This window comes from Theobroma cacao, chromosome 1 (genome assembly GCF_000208745.1).
Source record: "Theobroma cacao cultivar B97-61/B2 chromosome 1, Criollo_cocoa_genome_V2, whole genome shotgun sequence".
Classification (NCBI taxonomy): Eukaryota; Viridiplantae; Streptophyta; class Magnoliopsida; order Malvales; family Malvaceae; genus Theobroma; species Theobroma cacao.
The window spans coordinates 16,191,140-16,213,693 of NC_030850.1; the positions used below are offsets into that span (position 1 = coordinate 16,191,140).

The window sequence follows — 22,554 nt, forward strand, 5'->3', positions numbered from 1 at the left end:
TGTGTGGCGAAAATTTTATTTTGATTGTTTTTGATCTAAAATAGTGTATATTCTCTAAAAACTAGATATTTAACAACGATTGCTCACAGGAAAGGAAAGAAACTGATATGTAAGCCTTGCGGGGTTTCGATTGGCATTTCGGATAATGAGTGTCAATCGGGACGTCGCGGCGATTGTCATGGGCCTGAGGGAGGTTCCGGGTCGTGACACACCATCTAACCCTAAGCTTAGACATTCAAAGGCTTGGCATAAGTCCTACACTTTACCATTAAAGACAATCTTATTCCTTTGAAGCCAAATTGTCTAAATGATTCTAGAAAAAAGCAATGCTTTAAATATTATTCCCCTCTAGAGCTATCCAACCCATTCCACGCAAGAAAGAATGAAGTGGATCCTTTCAGCATACACCAATTAACCCCCTATGCATTACACCATGATGCGCAAACCTTCCAAGTTTCTTTACAATTAAAACAAGATATGATTGATTGTTTCCATATCTTTATTACATATGGCACACAGAGTTGAATTGTTATTAATCAACCCCCTATGCAAGAGTTTCCAGCTCACTGCAATTCTACCTTAAAGAACCTGGTAGCAAAATACATTTACTTTGGGTGGCACAAGTCTCACCCATACCATCTTCCACATTGGATCTTTATCATTTGTTTCATTCATCACCTTTTTACAAAAAGACTTGGTCGAATAATTGTCGCTAACATTCTCTTTCCAAACGAGCTTATTTGAAATATCTCTATCTAGCTTGTTGGCCTTAATGATCACCATTAGTTGACTCCACTGCTCTATTTCTTAATAAAAAAGTCTCTTATGCAAATCAATGTCCCACACCCAATCATCTCTTTATATGTTTAACTTTCTAATGAAATTAGTTGACAAAAATTCCTTCGATAACTTAGTCAGTGAATCAAACAATTCTAGAAAACCAAAATTGATGAAATTTTCGTCAATAATGTTGTTGTGTTTCTAACTAATATGACCGTTGGAAATTCTGTTGGTAAATTCCATCGATGTTAATCAATATCGACGGAATATGTTGGTTGGCAATCTTTGTGCCTTCCTTATTCATATACAGCCATCAAATTATCAACCACTTATCGATGGAAAGGATTCCATTAATACATTTTGTCACTAATTTGTCAATTTTCCATCGGAGATGGATTCAAGGATCGATAAGGGAGAGTTTCAAGATAAAGAGATGAGGGTTAGGGAAAGAATGTGAATACAAATTTTTCCATTGAACCATAAATGTTTTAGCTCTGAACAAAGATTTTTCCCCTTCCAAACATCTGAAATTATTGAATGTATTTTCTCGAAAGCATTTTGATGCTTTCCAAACAAACCTTTAAATAAAAATGTTTTGTTGTCATAAGAAATAATATGAAGTTAACATGGAAATTAATGGTTTGCCATAAAAGTTTCATAATTTTTTGCTTACAATAATTCTATGTGGTCACATTTCATTTTACACAAGGGGACAAAAATTTAGATTTAAAATCTTTATTCAAATCTCCACATATCATCAATCATTAAACAAAAATTAAAATGGTTACACTAAAATAGAGGTATTTTAAGGCCTAATCCTTTTAGAGCTTTGCTTGGGCATGGAATTTTAGGTTCAAATTTGGCCATGTTAGATTATTATATTAATAACAATATATTTTAGTTAAATTTAATCTCAAAATACAATTAAAAGATAAAATATTAATAAAAATAATACTTTATTATTTTAATATTAAGATAATAACTAAATGAGTGGGTTGGGTTGAACTCAAACTTGACTTTTTTTAAAAAAAGGCCTGATATGCTTGACTCAGTTCATGAACACTTACACACTAAACTAATCTAAGATAATATTAATTTTGGGTACAATATTTGAAGTTTTTTTTTTATTTGGAAGAAGAGGGATTTAAATATTACTTTTTAAGGAAGAAATCATGCATCAATTAATGAGCCAAATGCTAGAGTATGGGTACAATATTTGAAGTTTACGTATAAAAACTAATCAGAATTCAATTCCTATTTGTTAATTATATACAAAATGAACGTGATGAAGTGTCATGAATTCACCAAAACTAGCGAAAACAACATACTTTTACCTTTAAATTGTTATAATCTTCTAGCCAAAATGCAAAAATTGCACATTCACATAATTCTTTTATATATGGTTATGATGGATAGAGAAGGAAAGCAAAGTACAACGTACAAATGTTTTAACCAGGGTACCACAATTATCAATTGTATGGCTAACAAATCATATCTATTACATAAGGAACTCATTTACCCACGTGTCAACTCAGATAATGGCCATGTTTTCAATTTTTAAATCCATGAGTAAGTCAAACTTTTCAAAAGAGCCAGTCAAGTCACGTTTCCCCATGAATCAAACTCAAATCTTTTTTCTCCATAGCCAGACAAGCTACGTTTTCTAGTAAAGAGTTTTAAACCCATCAGACTTGAAGGAAGGGGTTTGAAATCCCTCTTATGGCTTCTGAAACAAAACCCAAATTGCCCATGTTAGTTAGTAAATCTTTGGATGATGGGCATGGAGGGTCAACTTTGAGCCTATTGGTGTTTCTTTGTCTATTCCTATCCCTTGTTCTTTTACTCCTCGGGTCAGCTTAGATTTACTTGATCATTTTCATCTTTTCAGCTTCCCTTATTGTTGGCTTCCCCTCGGGTTTGCACTATATTTCAAGCTTGCTCTCGGGTCGACTTGGGAAACAAGAGGGAATCATGAGTTTTTAATAATTTGTCATAGATTTCGATCAAAGAGTTTCGATTTTTGGGATTTAATGTTGTGTTTGCTTTTGAGGATTTCATTTTGGCTTTTGTATTTTGTATGCCTTGTCGATGTGTGTGGTCTGAGATGGGTGCCGTGTCTAGCCTATTGGTTCTTGCCATATCTCTATTTTGTTTTTTGCTCTATCTTGTTTTTTATTCTTCATTTCAGTGTTTAGCACTTCTTAGGTTGGAACAAGTTTTCAGTTTAAGGTTTTTTCTTAAGTCTGTCTTTCTTTTTTTGTTGCTTTAATTTTACCATTGTTCATTTTCGCTTTTGTGATTACTCTATAGAAGTAATTGATTATTAACTGCTCATTTCAGTTTCCTTTGTGTTTTTTGCACCCTCCTGCTTTTCTTTTTTTCAGTTGAGTTTTTATGAATTCTCAAATTTAAACAAGTTTTGAGTTTTGAGTTGTTTCTAAGACCTGTGCTTTAATTTAAAGTGTTGTTCATGTTTCTTTTTGTCATTGTCTGTTTTCCCTTTTGTTTATTTTAGTATGAGTTTTATATTTTTAATTCCTATTACGATTTGATTATTCAATTTATTCTATATTTTATTTTATATGTATGTAATCACAGTCGATGTTAAACAACATAAGAATCATCTTATGAGTTCCGATTGAATTCTCATACTGACTTAAAATTAATGTTATTTTTTTCTCTTTTGGCCTTGTAGTGCGTTTGTCAATATCAAATTGTCTGTTGGTGCAAGTTGCACCTAGAAAGTGCAATGTCTTTTGATTACATTAAGTTTTAGTTACAGTATTTTATTTTTTGCTTTATCGTTTTAATTGATTAATCTCTTTTCTTGCTTAAGTCTTCACATTATTGTCTTGCCAAGCTACTATAAATTTTATGTCATATTTTGCTATTATCTAACACAAGCTATCAGTATTTTCCTTAAAAGATTTTTAAATTGTTGAGAGAAAGGAAGAATTAGAGATGATAACTCAACATAAATAGAATGATATTTCTTCCTTTAGTAATTTGACAATTTAAGAAGGATGACAAATCTGCATTTTAATTTGGTTTTTTCCTTCAAAGAAAATAATTGAAATTATTGAGAAAATCATCTTAAATTTATAAAAAAAAAAGGAATGAGAACCTTAAAACCAATCCAAACTTTGATTTACCTTGAACCATTATCAATGAACCCATGTAGCCAAACAATGGTCACTTGGTGTCTACCTTTGGGCTTAACTACATAGGTTCTTCCAAACTCAAGTACTCTTCTAACAGTTCTACCACTAGAAGAAATTTATTGCAGTAGAGTTCAAGTGCTAACAATTAAAACTATAAACAAGGAAGAAAAACAAGCTCACGAATTTATATATTTAAATACTAAGTTACTATATATACCAATCTACCATTGACTAAAAAGCCAATTGATACAAGTGCCAAAAGAACAATAACAAAATTTTTGTAAACTTGGTAGTCAACTCTCACCATAGACATTACCAAATTATCGTTAGATGGAGAAAAGTAATTAAACTGACTCGGACCAACAATACCTGTAAAGCTCATATTAACTTACTAGAAAGTAGCATTGACCAGAACCTACCTATTCCATTATAAAATTATTGATTGCATTTTATGTGAATGCCATTATAACTTATTTTTATTTTACAATTTCTTCATAAGTGGCAAATTTTTTTTATTTAACAATTTTTTGTTTTATAAATTTAACAGATTTTTTTGTACCATTTTCATACATTGCTAATTAATTCTTCTTACAGGTTAAAAATGTCGAACTAATATCTACACAATTTACGACCATTCCAACAAGGTATATCTGTAAAAGTAAGGATCGTTCGTATCTGGGAATTATTTGATCCTTCTTGACTTGACACTTTGTTTGGTCTCGATTTCCTAGCTACTAATGCCTAGGTATAGAAATTTTTCTTATGCTTCTAGAATAAACAAGTATATATTAAATAAGTTGATATTAACCTCATTCTCTGTTATTGGCTTATGATTAATTTTCTCTATGATTACACAAATTATGACCAGAGAGGTGCAATGCATTTCATGATCAAGAATTCTGATGTATCGCAATTTCGATCTCAACTAAAAAAAGAGTGTCTTTATTCAATCAAGAAATTCCAAATTAAAGACAAAAAGACATCTTTCAATCTCATTTCGTTGAATATTATGGGCATCTTTACATAGAACACTGTCATCCAACCAATTAAAGATGACCTAGATGCATACCCCGCAAGTTTTTTGTTTCTTTTGCATCCATTGACTAACTTAATTCATGAATTTGTAATGATACAGTTTTGACAGGTTAGCTTGTCTTGAACAAGTCTTACTTTAACTTTTTATTGATTTATTTTATCAATGATCATATTTAATTTTCTTTTTTTACTGATTATTTCTTGACAGATTTTATCGAAGTTCTCAAATCAATTACCACCATTGAAAAAGTCCGTTTACAAAATTGGCAAGTGATGTGAATAAACATGACCTTTATATAGAAGATTTAAGGTATGAAAAAACTAAGGATTCTTTATATTCTACCTTGTAGATTATCTGATAAATTGTTCTTTTAAATTGTAGCGGGAATATGTTGAAAGTTGTTTTTTATGGTGATAAAGTTGAAGCCATTGACAAAGATAAGTTGCTTGATAATTTCATCAGCTCGATTGTAATTGTTGCCGCAACAAATGTCAAAAAATACATGAGTTAGTTTTCCATGCATATGAACAGCTAAAATAATATATGATAATCAACATTTCCCTTCCTTTTTTCTTTTAATTTTAGGCACAACATACCTTGCTTCCTGTTCAGCTACAAAGTTTTATGTGAACCTTAATATTACTGAAACCATGCTACACAAGCAAAGGTTACGTTTATACATAAGATGATGATCATTAAATTATCTGTTCAATATTATGTAATAATACATTAATATGCATGTATGAAAAAGAGTCATTTAGTGCGCAAATCATCAACATGCACATGTCCCCCCAACAATTGTCAACAAAAGCAGATGAAATCAAAGATTCAACCTTTGTAGACATTAACAATGATGATCCAACAAAAGTTTAGGTAAAAAGATTATTCTTTATATCATTTTAACCAAGGCTACAATAGAGCATATGTACTAACAACTCACAAACATTCCAGGGAACCAAGTTTAGAGTCAAAGGTACAATAGCTGATATTGATTGCTCAAATGATTGGTTTTATAATTCGTGCAACGAATGTGGGATGACTCTTCGATTTTGTGCAGGCAAATATTGGTGCACAAAGCATGAGGAGAAAACACCTTTACCAACGTAAGTAAATCAAAGAACTTTGGTGGCTCTTGGTACTTTACAATGCAATGTGATTGCAAGTAATGTGATTACAAGTAATGTGATTACAAGTAATGTGATTGAAAGTAATGTAATTGCAAGCAATGTGATTGTAGGGAAAATAACATTACAGTGTTTGGTATACAAGCAAAATAATGATTAAAATGCAGAGAAGATAATATTATAGCGTTTGGTTTACAAGTACTTTGTTGGGAACGTAGTATTAATTTTCAAAATTACCCCTATTTATTAAAATATAAGTTTAATATACTTGTATTTTTTATTATTAATTTTTATATAATATCATCTTTTAAATATATTTTTAATGCCATATATTTTATTTTTATTTCTTATTATAATCTTATATATTTTTATTTTTTAATATAATTTTTTATATTATATATTTTATTTTAATTTCTTTTACCTCTATTATATAAATTTTAATTTCTTATATTTTATTTTATTTTAATTTTTGATTTTTATATTATATATTTTATTTTAATATTTTTTACTTTAATTATAACGTTACAAAATGTTTTTAACAAGATAATAAAGTTGAAGGGTAAAAGTATCTTTAAGAACATTGCAGAATGTAATGTAATGTGATTGCATTGGTTTTGGATTGCAATCACATTACATCATTTGGCTGTAATGTGATTGCATTGTAATCTTATATTGCAGTGATCTGTTACAAAACAAACATTGTAATGTAATTTAATTGGGCACATTGCAGGGAATGTGCTCTCACTTCCCTTATACCAAATGCTACCTTTATTACATCTCTTATATCTCATTATTATCATTTATTGCATATATTCATCTATAGATTTATTGCTGGCAAATTATCTTCAATATTTGATATTATAGAGCATTCGGTTTACACATTGTATCGTATCCTTATATATAACATATCATATAATTCAAATTGCTTAAATTTTGAAATTGTGCACATTAGCATCAATTTTCTTTAAATGTTGCTATTATCATTTCTTACATATAGCCATGTAGAGAATTGTTGCACTCAAAATATACAATGTATCAGATGTTGTTGAGAATTTTGTTTATTTTTTGCATGATAACTCTATACATAACCTAATTTATTTACAACTGATTATTCTTATTATCAAATCTCATGCAAAATTATAAATTATGCACAACTTATTTCGGATACTGCAAACAACTTATTGTCAAAGACAATATTGCACAAATGAGTTTGGTCGCATTTGGTCGGCTTGTAGAAAAATTGGTTGGTGCATTGATCATCAAGTTAACAACGCTTCAATCCATCGACCAGATGACATTACCTGGAACACTTATAGCCTTGATCGATTGGTAGAAATTTTTTACTATTGGTTTAACAAATAGGGGGGTTAAAACTGGAATTGCCAATTATAAGATATTTGTTCTGTTGACTTAGAGGACCAAGAATGGTACATCGCAATTGTTGCAACTATCCCAAAATCATCAGCACCTCCACCTTTGACCTTAGGATCATCAACATCCAAAGCCACAACTGAAGAACTAGAGGAGCAACTTTTGCCAACACCAATTAAAATGGAAATGAGTAGAGAGCTTTTTCTAGTACCCTTAAACCAAAGGCCTCAAACATGTCTACTTTTCCTCTTAAATTGTCCTTAACTATCCCTTCAATCCATGGGCGGACCCACTTTGAGAAGAGTGGTGTCACATGACACCACTCATTTATAACAATTTTTTACTTCTTTTACAACTTTTATTGAATTTTATTAAGTTTAATATAATTAATAATACTAATGAACCCATTAATTTTCTTACAATTTTGTAAGAAATGGTGTAAAAAATTTCAAGTCAAAATAAATTTATCAAAAAGTAATTTGTGCATTAATATTTAAATATTACATGAAAACAAAATTTTTTTTTCTATAATTTAAGATTTTATTAAAAAAATCAAAATTTAAACAAGTTTCCTCCTCATCCTACTCTTGAGACCCGCATTGCCGTTTCCTCTTTTTAGACTTTGGTTACATTTTTCATTATCCTTCTCTAAAAATTCAAGTCTTATATCGAATAAGTAACGAGTGAACGAATGATTGTTTGGTGATATATATTAAAAAAGAGGTATACAATAATATTTCTATTGATGTTATTATGTAATGTTGTCAAAATATGAAAAATCGTTGTCACAATTATAGTTATTGTACATATTTTTATTTTGAAGTATTAAATGAATGCACTGAATTTACATTTTCTTTAATTTAATGTTAAAATAAATTTTACATATTTATATTTTTTAATTACGACACTCACTCAAAAAAATTTTTGAGTTTCAATCCATTGGAAGTTAGCACAAACGGTAAGTCATTGTTAGATGATCATATTTGAAATAAGCAAAAAGAGAAAATTGAAAGAGAAAAAAGGACATAAATCAGACATAACAACTCAGACTAATCTCTGGAATTAGTGATTATTATCTCCTCCGAAAGGCAAAAGGGTAGTAAAGTAAATCCAAAGCACAGATAAAGAAACCTAAGGGATATGGTATTTTCAAAGGATGAGAGGGGCAATAAAGGAATCATGGCTGACTACGACTAAAAGTACACAAATAGAAGCATACGTTCCCCCTCTCATATTCAACACACACACACACACTCTCTCTCTACAAAGACTTGGCCCTTGGCTTTGGTTTTGGTTTGCTTTGATTTTCTTTCTTTTCTTTCTCTCTCTACACCACCAGCACCAGCAGCTCCACCACCCTTTCATAAAAATGGGCTTTCACTCAAAACTCAATAAAGTTTAACACAAAAACAAACAAACAAACAAACAAAAGGTGGTAGATGCATGAGCCACCACCACATCAACAACACCAACTTCTTTAAAACACTCATTCTTTCTTTCTCCCTTCTGTCTTCTCTTCCCTCACCACCTTCCTCCTCCCCATAACCAAAAGCACACAAAAAAAAAAAACCCAAATCCTTTTTAACCTTTTTTGGTTTACCAGATTTCAACCTGTCTTTCTCTCTCTGTTTCTCCTCGGTTTCTACGCTTCCTCAACCACCACCTTTTCTTCCTCTTTCTCAGGTACCGAACAAATGATAAAAACAATGACTTTTTTATTTTTATTTTTATTTATCTTCTTCTTTGTAATGGGTGGTTTTGCTGTTCTTGGTCGTCAAGTCATGGGCATTTTTTGCTTTGATGGGCTTAAAGGCTTTGGCTTTGTGGGTTTTCTTTTTCTTTTTTGATTTTTGTGTATTTTGGGGTTTGGGTTTTATGTTTTGTCTTGTTTTTTCACTGCCTCTGCTTCCATGAAAGGTGGTAGGTTGGTGGGGTTGACTTATTTTCCACGGAGAGATAATTGGGATTTTTATTAGGCAGACTCATTGTACAGCTTTGTTAGTTTCACATGATGAAAGTTTTGGCTTTACTTTATGCAAATTATGATGAATTTATCTTCTTTTATCCTTTTTACATATATATATATAAATAATTATGGCTGAGCTTTATGTCACCTTGACCCCTTATCCGGAGGCTGGTTAACTTTTAGAAGTGAATACCATTTCACCTGAATAGGGGGTGACTGAAAATGTTTTATGGGATTTGCATTGGTTTCTTCATACTATTCTCTAATTCCTTTATGAATGATTTCTGTTGTACCAGCATCAACTCTGTAGTCTTTTTCGCAATCCAATCCTTACATGAGATTTAGCCCCTGCTTGTCTATGGAGCATTATTGAAATCAAACGCACGTGATGATGAGAAAATAGTTGGTATTCAGCCAACCAAGTTCTGTAAGAAGTACTTGTGTTTTTTTTTTTTGAAAGGCAAAAATACTGTAAGAAGTACTTGTAGTTGTGGTTGACATTAATACTTGATAACAAAAGTTGATTAACATCTAGGAATTTCACATTGCAATCCCATTTTACTTGAATTTCTTTGTCTAAATCAATTTACTTGCATTGACTCAAAAAAGAGGCCTCCGATGCCTGTAATTTGATGGCCTTCCTTGTATCAGCCCAAAGAAACCGCTTTTCCTCTGTTGACCTTTGTCTCCTTTTGCTAAATAGCTACGATAGATGATATCTTGCTTGCTTTTTTTTTTTGCTCAATATCTTGTTTGCTTATCTAAAATGCTGTTTCCTATATTTCTCAGCTTTCTGTTTTATCTGCCATATTGTTCATTTTCTAATATATTCTTCTTTAATGTTTGCCATTCAAATTGTTTAATCCAGGTATAAGTGGCCCATCTTTGGTAATATTAGGAGCACAGACACAGGGATAAATGCAAAGGACGATCAACTAAACCATTGTTCGCTGATTAAAGGATTGCCAACATGGTGAGCTTACGCAGACGCAAGCTCCTGGGACTCTGCTCTGGTAAACTTTAATTGAGATGTACTTAATATTGCATAATTTATGGCTTCTATTGATATCAACGAGTAGGAGATTTATTAGATTTTTTTATGTGAAGTGTGCCCTTCAGTTCTTTGCCTTTGTGTTTCTTAGGGTCAGTTTGTTTCAGTGAAGTATGAGTTACTTAGATAGAATGCAATCAAACAAGTTCTAAATTAAGCTTGAATATTGTCATTCACCAAATTTGGTGACCTTTTGTAGGGAAGAGTTCTTTTTTGACTCCACTTCCTAGATTTTTTGACAATGGACATGCCCCTGAAAATTCAAGTCAGAACACAAAATCTATTAGTGTGCATCCCATGCCCTCAGATTCCATCGGCCACATTCATGGGGTAAGTTTACATTATTAATCAATTGATTAGATGTAGCATTAAATGGTTTCACTGTTTTACTTTGACTTCTTGGTTGCCTTGATATGAGTTGATTTTCAGTTATTATTTCTTTTACCATTTCATATGAACTTAGTAGCTTGGAAAGATTATTTTTTCATTTTCCCTTGGACTAAAGATGCTTGTGTTAAAAATGCCTTGCTAATTTATGTCAATTTGTTGGCCACATTTACATATGTATCACTGTCCAATATTTTCAATGCCTAACATGCATAGAATGCACAAGTTTGGAGATGGGGGTGTCAAATTCAGTATGTGGTGTTTATGAAAAAAAGAGAGGAAAGGATATACCATTATGTATCTTCAATCATAGTTCATTTCCCTCCCTCTTATGTATTTACTGGTGTCTTTTCCATACTATAATAATCTAGAAGTAAGTCATTTCATCCAATTTTGTACAGAAAAAGGGAAAAAGGAAAGACCATCTGTCATTATGGAAGAATTTCTCCTTCAATATGGTGGATTTCCTTTTTTTTTTTTTCATTTTGTAGGAAGGATTGGTATTATGCAATAATGCAAACATGATATGCGTCCTTAGTTGATGATTACTGACAGAGAATGTGTTTTTGCTATGTATCTGTATTTGCATGGTATCCTGTCTATTACAAATGCATCTCTTCACATAAACGGCCAGTGTTCATGGTTGGTGTAGTAGTTATGGTTAAAATAATGTTCAAGCCATCTGTTGGTGGCATATGTGGTAATCTTACATAGGAGTGAGCTAAAAGATGGATACGTGAGAAAAAGTAGGACATTATCGATGCTACTTGTTTTGACTCCTTTACCTCAGCTGGATGAGAATCATTAAATAGAAAAAATTGTCTATTCACTCACAATTGATAGAAAATATGCAAATGGTAATGATAGTATCTTTTCTTTGGTGTTTTCATATTTGTGATCTCAAGGATTCCTGGGTTCCTCTGCCAATATGGGGGAATGAAAGGATATGATGAATCCATTAACTGTTGCCGCTTGGTCGGTCCATGGCATCCTGGGGCACCCATTATCACTATAAAATTTCATTTCATATAGCGTAGTTCCTTTTTGAGCTAGAATCATAGGGTAAATAGTCAGTTGTCAGCTAAAATGGTTTTTAAGTTCCTCCATATTAGGCACACTAGCCAACTGATTCATAGTTGCTTAACGTAAAAAGCTGTCTGCATTTTAGAATCTGTTTTATTGTTTGTGTAAACACTGCAGAGTTTTTGAATTTTTATTCATATTTTCCCGCTACCCTTGAGTTGATTTAATTGGCATGCATTGGAAGTTCTTTATAAATGTATTAAATGATTTAGGTTCTTAAATTCATGACAGATAAATACCAGGTGGCATGTACTGCTCAATTTTTGTTTTTACTATTGAATTTACACTTACATGTAACTATTTGATGCTGTTTCTCAGAAAAGCATTGCAAAGGTTGGCTCTGGATCACCAAATGTTTCTGGTTCTGGATCATCAAAAGAGCATCATAATCAACCTTTTCCGGGTTTGTCTCTTTGAGAAACATGTTCCATACATTTGTTAATATTGATTAAGCAGGAAAACTTGTTTATAGCTTGGTGTTAGTCTTTCCTTCCTCCTCTCTCTCTAACTTTTTTCTCTTTGGGATGTCTATTTTTAATAAGATAGCAAATGGAAGAAATCTTCTCAGATGCATGTCTGCAAAACACATATTGGATAATTTTAATGAAATGAGAAAAAATAGTGTACTAGAACGAAGTGAGGCATGGATCGAAGAAATGACATAATGCTATAACAATATAGAAAACTGGCAATTATGGATTGGTTGATGAAACTGATAGCATTTTGCTTGATCTTTATTTGGGACCTTTAGTTTACCAACTCCAATCCAATGAAATAACCTGTTTTTGCTGTCTGTTGTATTCAACTATTGGGTTGTGCGGTCCATCAAATAATTTGGTCATAAATTTCTGAAATTTCCCACTGGAGGTTGCCTGAACTAGAGTTTCCTCATTCTTAAATTACATTTCAGTGATTGATTTTTTTTTTTGATCATAAGCATTGTTCCAGACAAAAATGCATGTCTTGGAATGAACTATATGAGGGCTACTTTTAAAATTTTATGTGGTTTTAGATAATACTAATGGGTTTCCAGCTTATCAAGTTCCATATGATGCTGATCAGGAAAAGTAGATTGGCTGGCCATACGTGTGTTCTTTTGGGATTAATGAAACCTTAACAATTTTAAAACTAGCTTACACTCATTAATGGGCTTTATGTCATGGTTGTTTTCCATTCTTCATGGGGTCGTGTTATGAAACGAGATTAACATATAAGGAATGGGAAGTAGGGACTATTAGAGAAGCCCTTTTTTCCTCCATATGAATGTGCGCTTCTGAGCTCCCAAGTACTTGTTTTGAACCTAGTTTTGCACAGTTATTCTAGTAATTTGATAACTTTCTTTTGTCATTTACCCTTTCACTTAATTCTCTGAAAACATTGATTCAGACGGCTAGAAAAAAGAGCATCCTTGTCATATTTGGATTTATAATGGTGAAGCTGCCTGTATTTTTACTGCAATGGTTTATGGTTCTCAGACTATTCTAAAACTCTCCAAAAGCGTACTTCTTCCCTCATGCCCTCTGCTCTCTTACACACCATTCTTGCCTCTCACTAATCGTTTTATGTATCCCAAATTTGAGGCTAGCATATAAGCTTAATCTTTGTGCAAAAGAAGAAAAATAAAATTACTGCACAATTCATTCGTCAAAGTTTCATAGTTTTGACAGTTCAATGTCTTGGATAATCATCAGTTTGATCATGGCAGTATGGGAAACTACTGTCTACAGAATCAACCTTGTGATATGATGCTATGAAAAAGATTTGATCTGCAGATATTTAATGTGCAAAATAGGGACTGTTTTATATCATGTATTAGAATCTCATTGACATGTGAGTTTTGAACTTTTCTTTTTATCTCTTTTTGGGGCTATCTTAGAGTGCTACTTGTGATAAATGAAAATTTTGACATAAATACGGAAGCAATTTGAGTAAGATGCAATTTTTTACCCTTTTTTGTTAGTTAGAATAAAGAGAAAAATGACATATCTCAGAACTGAGTTCATGCCATGGTGCTTCCAGATAAAACATGTCCTTAGCATCAAAATCTGATGCTGGGAGCCATTTTAATTTCTACATTTTGACTGATGCCCATGTACAATGTTATTATCTGTAGGGCAACCAATCAAACGCAGGAAGCGACACAGGAGGAAACATGTTCAAAACCAAGAACCATGTCTAATGAGGGGTGTATACTTCAAAAATATGAAATGGCAGGCCGCAATAAAAGTTGACAAGAAACAGATTCACTTAGGGACTGTTGGTTCACAAGAAGAAGCTGCCCGTTTATATGACAGGTAATAGGTTGGCTTTTATTTTGCCTGTAATGATTGCTACTACAATTTGTGCAGAAACTCTGATCACTATCTGTAACACAAATATTATCGTTCAGTAGCATGAAGGCTGGACATTGTGATATATATGCAAGAAACTTTAAGCTTTATAGATATTAGTCTGATAAGAACATTGATTTGCTGTAAGAACATGTCTTACCATGGTATGAGGGTAAACTTGTTCTTCATTTTATTAATGAATTTCTTTGAAAGTGTTCATGTATGTTGATGATAAATAAAATTGCTATGCATATGCAAATTACATGGGTATCGAACGATGTGTATGAAAATTTTTGAAGATATATGTGATTCCTAGCATCTTAACGTAAAGGATTAGTAAAGAGCTCTATTTGTCTGGCAGTATTATTTCTATCCTTTGGGACTTTTAAAGTTTTCTTTGGTAAAATATTTATTTTGCCATCTACTCTGTGTAAAAATGCTGGTTTCTACCACTTCTTAATGTGCTAAGATGGTTTCCTACTGTCAATTTTTTTTGGTAATAGAACTTACAGAATGGTTATGCTGATAGATAGACTAATGGATTTTGAAACTCATTGGTGGATGGATTTTTTCTGTAGAGCTGCTTTCATGTGTGGAAGGGAACCCAACTTTGAGCTTTCGGAGGAGGAAAAGCAAGAGCTTAGGAAATTCAAGTGGGATGAGTTTTTGGCATATACTCGCCGTTCAATTACCAATAAAAGTAACCCTTATCCTGAATATCTGAGCTTTTATCATTTAAATATTCAATAGGTTTAATTTTAATGATGATTGCAGAATACAAGCGAAGGCTCGGGGCTGGACCACAGAAGAGGTCTGAACCTGCAATAGAGAACAGTGACTGGGACAGCAAACAAGGAGTCAATAGCCTCTCAGCTTCAGAAGAGGCGGGGCCAGACTCTTCAGCCTCATGAAAATAATGGTTTGAGGGCGAGGCTGAATAATCGGGTTTCAGTAGTTAAATTCTAGTTGCTGGGTCTCCATTTTTGAGTGTATAAAGGCCCCTATTAGGGCGAGTAATGATAGATGTCATTTATCTTCTGGTAAGCAGATATCTATAGTGTTTTAACCCAATAAGTGGTAAATATTAGTTGCATCAACCCCACCATTGTTGTTAGACAGGTGAAAGGCATGCAAAGCTATAGTGCCTTATTTGGTTTTCCTGAACTTGTTTTGAGGTCATTATTGCTGTCCCAAAATGCTCCAACAACTTTGTTTCCAGGAAGCATTTATATATCCTTCCTAGGAACAGATACAGTTACGCCACTTGCGCTCTATGTTTCCGACTTGGGGGTTCCTGCTCGGGCGACATTTGTATGTTTAAGGCATGAAAATGAAATTCAGACAAGGAGATAATACAGAGAGTTAGTTTGCTAGCTAGGGAAGCATCTTTTCTTCATTGGGCAGACATCACGAGCAAAGTCAAACAAAGCTCAAGAATGGTGAGCGATTAAGGTGCATTTGATAAACAGCCATTCAAAGGGATGGACTTAGTCGGAAAATAACAATGATAGTAGGTATTATGATTTTAAATCTCACGTAGAAAGTAAAATAGAAAGACCTATGTATGGTGGTAGATTCATGACCTGATAACGTAAATTTTTGGTGCATTCTTCAGCACATATCCAAGTTCCGAGTTGGCAGTGACAGGCAGGGCAGGCATTACAAGAATGGAGTAGAGTGAGAGCTAGAGTTGCCATAGGAAAGGGTTTACTAGCGGAGAGCAACATGAAAAGCTATCCCTAGCCCTAGGGGAAGAGGGCTATGTGTTGTCAGAGCCCGAGCTCTCAAGAGTAAAGACGTCGATCTCCAAAGCATGGTGGCTTGTTGCATTGCCTTCACTATGAAATGAAATCCATGACTTGATAGCTCAAGTTTTAGGGCCCAACTGTCATCATCTTATGACTTAGCACACAACACACAGTTGATGTTGTAATTAACTATCAAACGAACTTCAAAAGAAAAGGTAATACACGAGTTTGTGTATAGTTAATTGAGGGAATCGCTGCAGTAAAAGTTTTACATATGTACCAGGTGTTGGGCCTATCCTTTGCTATAATTATACCAGGTCCGAATCCGACCCAATAAAACGCCTCCACGGACCCAATACTGTATATGAACTCATCGAACTGAAACTGATTGAACCCAGGAAAGTTCCAAACCAGAAAATGGCATCCACTACCCGTGAAGGAGAGTCCTCATCATCATCGTTCTCCGAGGACTGGCGGCATCGTATATTGATCCCAACAATCCTTGCAGGTCGTTTGGTTTTTGTCATCTCTCATTAATCAAAGGCTTTCCTTTTCGTATTGTTTACTTAAAGAGCAGCAACGTTGATTGGTTGTGTTTGTTTATAAGCAGGGGTTGCTGGTGGAGGAGTTGGTTTGGTGTCAAAGCATCGAAAAGTTCATGGCCTCGCTAATATTTCGGCTACTTATGCCGCTAATTTCGCTATTGTCACTGGCTGCTATTGTGGTAGTATTTCCTTTCTTCAGTGATAATTTCAGGCTATCAGCTTAGGTTACTGCAAGTGATGAGTAATACTTGAAGCCAAAGTCTATTTTGATTGAAAATTAGCAAAAAAAGTTTACATGTACTCTAATTTCAGTCATACTTTGATTAAATTGTGCATTATAAAAATAAAATAATTAATTTCATTATATGCAAAAACTATATTTTTAATATTTAATTCTTCCAAAATATTGCTCTCTTTTACGAAAGGCAGTAAAAGCAACAATCAAACACAGTCTTACAGGAATTCCAGTTACCTAGTTTATGCAGTTGGTTGTGATGGTGGGTCATATTTTCTTCAGGGGCTTCATCTGTAGTCATCTATTACACACAAGCTAATGATTAAGGTTTTCTTTGATCTTCCAAAAATAAACAATGAGTTGCTTGTGCTCTACCACTCTGTGCAAGTTTTTTCCATGACAAAGTCATAACTGGAAGTGGTGTTGGTGCAGAAATTGAGGTTCCTTGGGTGTTTGGCTTTCTAGGCTTAGATAAGTATTTCAAAGGGATTGGGTGGAGTATCATACTTAGGTGTTTACATCTTGGAATTTTATTTGATGCGTTGATGTGTTAATGTTAGGGAGCTTGTTAATTCTTATCTTGCTATAGTTATATGAATTAGGAAATCATTGTCTTCTCCATAACATAACACTTACCATATCTAGGCATCCTAGATTCATTTCTCATGTTGATGTGTGAGTTAGCATCACACTGCTGAATGCAGACTCCTAGAAAGACTAAAGCGTGGAGACTGAGAACCACTAATATTTCTTCATTTTGGTTTGTACTAGTGTTATTGGATAAAAGAATGTAACTTTAAAGGTTAATACAGCTTCTGAGTTATATGAAAGTTTTGGATTTTGTGTTAGCAGATGATTTTGGTAAATAATGGGCCAATAAGCAATTCAATGGATCATGTATTATTAATTATATAAATTTTGCTTGTTTGGAAATGCATTAACCTTGTAAGAGGCCTTGAACTTTTACTGTACATTGAAACCCTGCCTCCTTCCGCATTTTTTTTTCTCTTTAACTGGACCACTTACATCTTCATTGTGAGAACACGTATGTTCGCTCCTGTGTCTCCTGTCTTTTTCCTGACTCGCTCATGGCTAACTTGATCTTCCTCCCAAGGAAATTGAAGGCAGTAAGAGACATAAGCATTTGCTACCAGGCATTTTTTGATAACTGATGCTTTGGTATCAACAGCACCATATTTCTTGCAAAGAAATAATTCAATTGGAAACTGTAATATAATACCTTTAATTTGGCAGGAGCATGTGAATTTGTGAGAGTAACTCGTAAAACAGGACCTGATGATCTAATGAACTCTGCAATTGCTGGATTTGGTACTGGTGCTCTACTGGGCCGTCTTCAAGGTAAAGTTTTTCCAATCTCTACCTCACTCCACGCTTGTGTGCTTGTGCATGTGTGGATGAGTATCTTTTGTGATATATTCAGTCTGCATTGCTAACCCTGGTGTGTGCAAGCACGTCAGTGCCAAAGTTGCTTGATTGTTACCTTTATCATCCCTAAAGAAGTTGTTTTTAAAAGGTATTTTCTTTGGCATTTTAGGTGGTCAACTTGGTGCTTATCGCTATTCGATCATCTTTGCTGCTGTTGGAACTGCAGCGGATTTTGCTGCACTCAAATTAAGACCTAAATTATGCAACTTAAGTGAATCTATGTTTGACAAGAATAGTGGTGTGCTTAAGTTGCCAGAATGGTCTCCTATACAAGTTCTTGATGAAGAAGCCCTTGCTGCAAAACAAGCTCGAGAAGAAAAACTCTTAGCACAGAGAGCACTTGGGAAACTAAGCAAAGAAGAATCCTGACAGTGGGCTATGATTCATGTATCCTAGTCTTTAATGCCTATACAATTATCAATAATAATGTTTTTGGATAGAGCTAGTTCACCTATTTGGCAGCTAATATTGTCTTTGTTGGGGATTAAGTTTTGGTTCCCTTTTTTTTTTTTTTGTAATATTTTCTGATCATCTTGTTATACTTGCTGTCACCCCAGTCGGAAGTTGTACTAATGAACTTTGTTTCTTGAAAAAAATTAGTGTAGGTTACTTGTTTCTCAGTTTGGAGTATATCTTATGTTATTGACCATAAACTTCCATCAGGTTTGTTTGTGGAGTGAGTTGCCAATGGGGTCCCCGCTGTGTTGGTCATTGAGGGAAATGAGCAACCCTTGGGGTGAGGCATTCGTACACCTCTATGATTCCCCCAGTATGCCAAATGCTCTGGTAAGCACGGTTGTGAATAGTTGTGATAGCCAATCCAAATTTGTGGATCTGGTGTTGTTTTTATTTACTTATTTACTTTAATTTGAGACATGACGATTAAGGTCTTCGCACAGCAACTAATTTCCAAAGGAATGAAAGGATGCAAATGTAAGCATATTAGTTACCTCTCTGGCAAATGAAAAAATGGCTCCCTCATGATAACAATTCTGTGCAGGGTGAGCATTGTTTGCCAAGAAGCAAAGTTAGAATAATCTCAAAGGGCAACAGAACGTAACAGACAGCAGCAACATAATTTAAGTTCAAGCTATTCTAAACCAACATCTTGGAGGACTTTAATTTCTGATGATAAGCTCTGTTTACATAACCCTAAACCCCTATGGGCTATCATCAATTTTCTAGTTACAAGTAGGATCATCCCAAATTCTTATTTTACATTCTGAACATTCTTCAATAACTAGAACGCAAAATAACAACATTCTGCAATGTTTGAGATACCTGAGAATTTCTAATCTTCTCTTGGGCATCTCTAGTTCTTTCTTGTTGCTATTATGTTATCGCAATCAGATTCTATGGATTTGTTTCTACTAGAGGGGTGTTCTTTTCCCCAAGGTTGAGCCTCTCCGGTTTCTACATCATGGCTTAATCCATCAAATTAATGACGAGGCCTTTTTCTAGATTTCTCCATCGCAATGGGTGATTCCATCACACCTATGCAGGGCAAGCGGAAGCCTTTATTTTCAGCAGCCAAGGACTGGTGTCTGCTTCCTTCTTGAAGGGAGACTTCATTATTATCAGCAAAACCTGAATTCGACAACTCACCATCTTCTCCTATGTCGGTGATATGTTGATTTTGAATCCAATTAGAGTTATTCGTTGCCTCTGGCTCTTCTAATAACTCTTGAAGTGCATTATATAACAGGTCCTGGAACATAGACAAAAGCAGCTTAGTTCTTCGTCTCTTTTACTATGACCTGCAGGAATAAATGACCAAGAAAAATAGATTTTACCGTTGGAATTAAATCCTCATGAGCAAGATAATCTAAATTAAAGGGCACTTCGAAGCTCTCGACTGTGACAGCTGCATTATGTTGATTGCTTGTTTCTATTGGGTCCGTTTCATCATTGTTAGTGAGAACTGAATTGCAAGACTCATCGTCCTGTTTAGTGGTGCTATACAGGTTTTGAACCTTGTTATTGTCATGGGGTCCATTTGGTTCTGTTGACAACGCTTTAAGGTGTAACTGGCCCTGAATCAGACAAAAAGGAAATAGTTTTGAGATACTGATCATCCTCAACGATAAATGATTAAGAAATTCCTCACAAGGCATCTTACTTGTGGAATTACTTCCTCTGCGACATGATTTATGGAATTAGAGGATAAATTAGAGCCTTTGTCCTCATTAATTATGTTATTTTGATGGCTTCTTTCTCCAGCATAGGTCTCAACGCTGCTGGATTGAGTACGAATCCCGACGCTGCCATTAGATGCTTCTGGCGCACTCGATCCTTTAAGGTCTAGCAGGTCCTGATCATAGAAAAATGGACAAAACTTGTGAATATATATGCTCATGATATGGACATGGAAAACTGAATGAAGAAAAGGAAAATATTCCCATAAAGCAAATCTAACCTCCGACATTGCATTGCTTGCTACATGTTCTAAATTAGAAAGAGAATGCTGACTTGATTGACCAACTTCACTAGTACTACTGGAAATATCACCCTTTTTCTTCAATTTACAGAGATTGAAAGTTTTCTACACAAATTAAAGAAGAAAAAAGAACTATATTATCAATGTGTATACATGTCTTGTTGTTGAAACTTTTGTTTTAGGTAACTTAGAGAACAGAACTCACACATTTAAAATTGAAAATTTTGACATTTCCTTCACATTTATAACCATTTTAGATAACTTAGACGCTGTCCTCTGTTTATAATAAAGCTTACAATTCCTTCCAGAAAAGAACCAACAGTTTAACAAAATTCTGATCAACTGCTCTTGCATGAAACAATGTACAGTCTAAAATTTAAAATCCTATGCAACAATCTAAACGATACAAGTTACTTTCCCAAGTGAATATCCCAGCCATAGGATTCAAATGATTAGCATTTGCAGTCATCCATAAGTAACAAAGTATAAAGATGCAAAGCTAGCTCACATTGCGATCAACAGCATCCACAATTTTCCTCATCATCAACGGAAAGAAAAAGAAAGAATGGAAAAAGGAAAACACATCTTAAGCTAAAGCAAATTTTTGATGCAGTTAAGCTCATGAAAATATAAAGTATTAAAGGTATCACTTACATGGTCAGAATGAGTTGGCTTAGCGGCTGTGAGTTCATACTCATGCATGACCCAGCAAGTCCTATTTTTGTTTTTGTCATTACATTGGCCTTTATAAAAAACCAAAGTCTTCTTGCTACCAATCTCCTCCCCGGTGTGGTGATTAATTATTTTACGAGCGTTGCCCGTAGGTTTCCAATACCCCTCCAGGGTGGTCCTGCTAATTCGTTTACTATTGCGGTACTTGTATTTTGGTTGGTACATGAAGTACCACAAACGATCCCCAGTCTGAAAAGCCGAACGCTCTGAAAGACACACACACACACACACATATTTAACAAAAAACTAGTACATGAACATGTTTCGACATGTTGATCAACAAGGCTTCAGTCTAGTGACAAAAGGGCATGGTGATACTCTGACAAGTTCTTAGTAAGCATCAAAATTCAAAAGCAAAGAAAGAAACTGCTACAATATTGCAGTAAATAAAAGTTTTACCGGGTAATTCCCAAGGCTCCAACTCGCAGATGTCGTGGACTTCAGCTATAACTTGGACTAGAGAATCACGGTCGAAGGTTTTATCCTGCAGATACTCTATGAGTTCTTTATCAGTTGGACGAAATCTGAATCCCTTGACAATGTTCATTTTAGAAAGGCTGAAGAAGATGATGAAACAAGAATAACTTGATAAGAGTTTCAGTTTAAGAAAGCAGAGGGAAGTAGTGACGAGAAGATGATAATACCCTATATACACGTAGTGGCTACACTCCTTGCCTGCTAAGCTGAAGTACAAGAAAATATTCTAAGTGGATCCCACTAAACGTGTCATTGTTATGTAATTTAGTTTGAATAAAAAAAAAGATTTATGTTAGTAATTTGATGTCAGAGGCTTACATGGTCGCTACTTCCTGCCCAAGTCTGTGGTACTTGCATGGTTGGTAGAATAACCAAAGTCCAAAGTCAAGCCATAATTAGTATTTTAGTGAATTTAGTCAACAAGTAAGATGATTAGCATGGGAATTTCGTTCAAATTACTAGTGTTATATTCAACTTGTTCCCCAAGTTCTAGCCGACCCCACTTGTTGGTTATGTTCCCCATTATGGGAAGTAGACTTGACGTAGACTGCCTAGCCTGGGGAACAAAAACTTAGTCCTTACGGAGCACTTTTGGTCAAGTAAGAGTAAAATAAAAAGAAGATTATGGAGCATGGCTAGTATGTA

The 22,554-nt window shown here is 34.1% G+C and overlaps 3 protein-coding genes across 7 annotated transcripts; 2 read left to right on the forward strand and 1 right to left on the reverse strand.

The window, feature by feature from the left end:
• LOC18612726 (ethylene-responsive transcription factor-like protein At4g13040) lies at positions 8,724 to 15,563 on the forward strand. 4 transcript variants are annotated; one of them, XM_018129823.1, is made up of 8 exons: positions 8,724 to 9,155; positions 9,735 to 9,865; positions 10,307 to 10,451; positions 10,689 to 10,819; positions 12,278 to 12,362; positions 14,073 to 14,253; positions 14,868 to 14,989; positions 15,064 to 15,563. In XM_018129823.1, exons 3-8 carry the CDS (start codon positions 10,409 to 10,411, stop codon positions 15,198 to 15,200), a joined length of 699 nt encoding a protein of 232 aa, XP_017985312.1. In that variant the 5' UTR covers positions 8,724 to 9,155; positions 9,735 to 9,865; positions 10,307 to 10,408; the 3' UTR covers positions 15,201 to 15,563. The 4 variants fall into 4 exon arrangements, with proteins under 4 accessions (XP_017985312.1, XP_017985316.1, XP_017985322.1 ...); XM_018129827.1 differs by having other exon boundaries at positions 9,735 to 9,844; XM_018129833.1 differs by having other exon boundaries at positions 9,735 to 9,840.
• Positions 16,206 to 18,893, forward strand: LOC18612727. Its single transcript, XM_018129841.1, has 5 exons — positions 16,206 to 16,252; positions 16,321 to 16,545; positions 16,648 to 16,761; positions 18,072 to 18,176; positions 18,373 to 18,893. Exons 2-5 carry the CDS (start codon positions 16,455 to 16,457, stop codon positions 18,630 to 18,632), a joined length of 570 nt encoding a protein of 189 aa, XP_017985330.1. The 5' UTR covers positions 16,206 to 16,252; positions 16,321 to 16,454; the 3' UTR covers positions 18,633 to 18,893.
• On the reverse strand, positions 19,321 to 22,051 carry LOC18612728 (NAC domain-containing protein 18). 2 transcript variants are annotated; one of them, XM_007049641.2, is made up of 6 exons: positions 21,832 to 22,051; positions 21,355 to 21,638; positions 20,680 to 20,805; positions 20,383 to 20,574; positions 20,057 to 20,296; positions 19,321 to 19,971 (listed from the first exon to the last, which is right to left on the reverse strand). In XM_007049641.2, the coding sequence occupies exons 1-6, from the start codon at positions 21,977 to 21,979 to the stop codon at positions 19,702 to 19,704; spliced, it is 1,260 nt and encodes a 419-aa protein (XP_007049703.2). In that variant the 5' UTR covers positions 21,980 to 22,051; the 3' UTR covers positions 19,321 to 19,701. The 2 variants fall into 2 exon arrangements, with proteins under 2 accessions (XP_007049703.2, XP_017972005.1); XM_018116516.1 differs by lacking the exon at positions 20,680 to 20,805.

Bases quoted from the DNA above. Each gene is read 5' to 3' on its own strand.
- LOC18612727 (XM_018129841.1), top strand. From the start codon at position 16,455: ATGGCATCCACTACCCGTGAAGGAGAGTCCTCATCATCATCGTTCTCC. The intron at 16,762-18,071 runs GTAGTATTTCCT...TTAATTTGGCAG, and splicing joins TGTCACTGGCTGCTATTGTG to GAGCATGTGAATTTGTGAGA. The intron at 18,177-18,372 runs GTAAAGTTTTTC...TTGGCATTTTAG, and splicing joins TCTACTGGGCCGTCTTCAAG to GTGGTCAACTTGGTGCTTAT.
- LOC18612728 (XM_007049641.2), bottom strand. From the start codon at position 21,979: ATGAACATTGTCAAGGGATTCAGATTTCGTCCAACTGATAAAGAACTC. The intron at 21,639-21,831 runs GTAAAACTTTTA...TGTGTCTTTCAG, and splicing joins GGAGCCTTGGGAATTACCCG to AGCGTTCGGCTTTTCAGACT. The intron at 20,297-20,382 runs GTAAGATGCCTT...TGTCTGATTCAG, and splicing joins CAGAGGAAGTAATTCCACAA to GGCCAGTTACACCTTAAAGC.
- LOC18612726 (XM_018129823.1), top strand. From the start codon at position 10,409: ATGGTGAGCTTACGCAGACGCAAGCTCCTGGGACTCTGCTCTG. The intron at 10,820-12,277 runs GTAAGTTTACAT...GCTGTTTCTCAG, and splicing joins CCATCGGCCACATTCATGGG to AAAAGCATTGCAAAGGTTGG. The intron at 14,990-15,063 runs GTAACCCTTATC...TGATGATTGCAG, and splicing joins CCGTTCAATTACCAATAAAA to AATACAAGCGAAGGCTCGGG.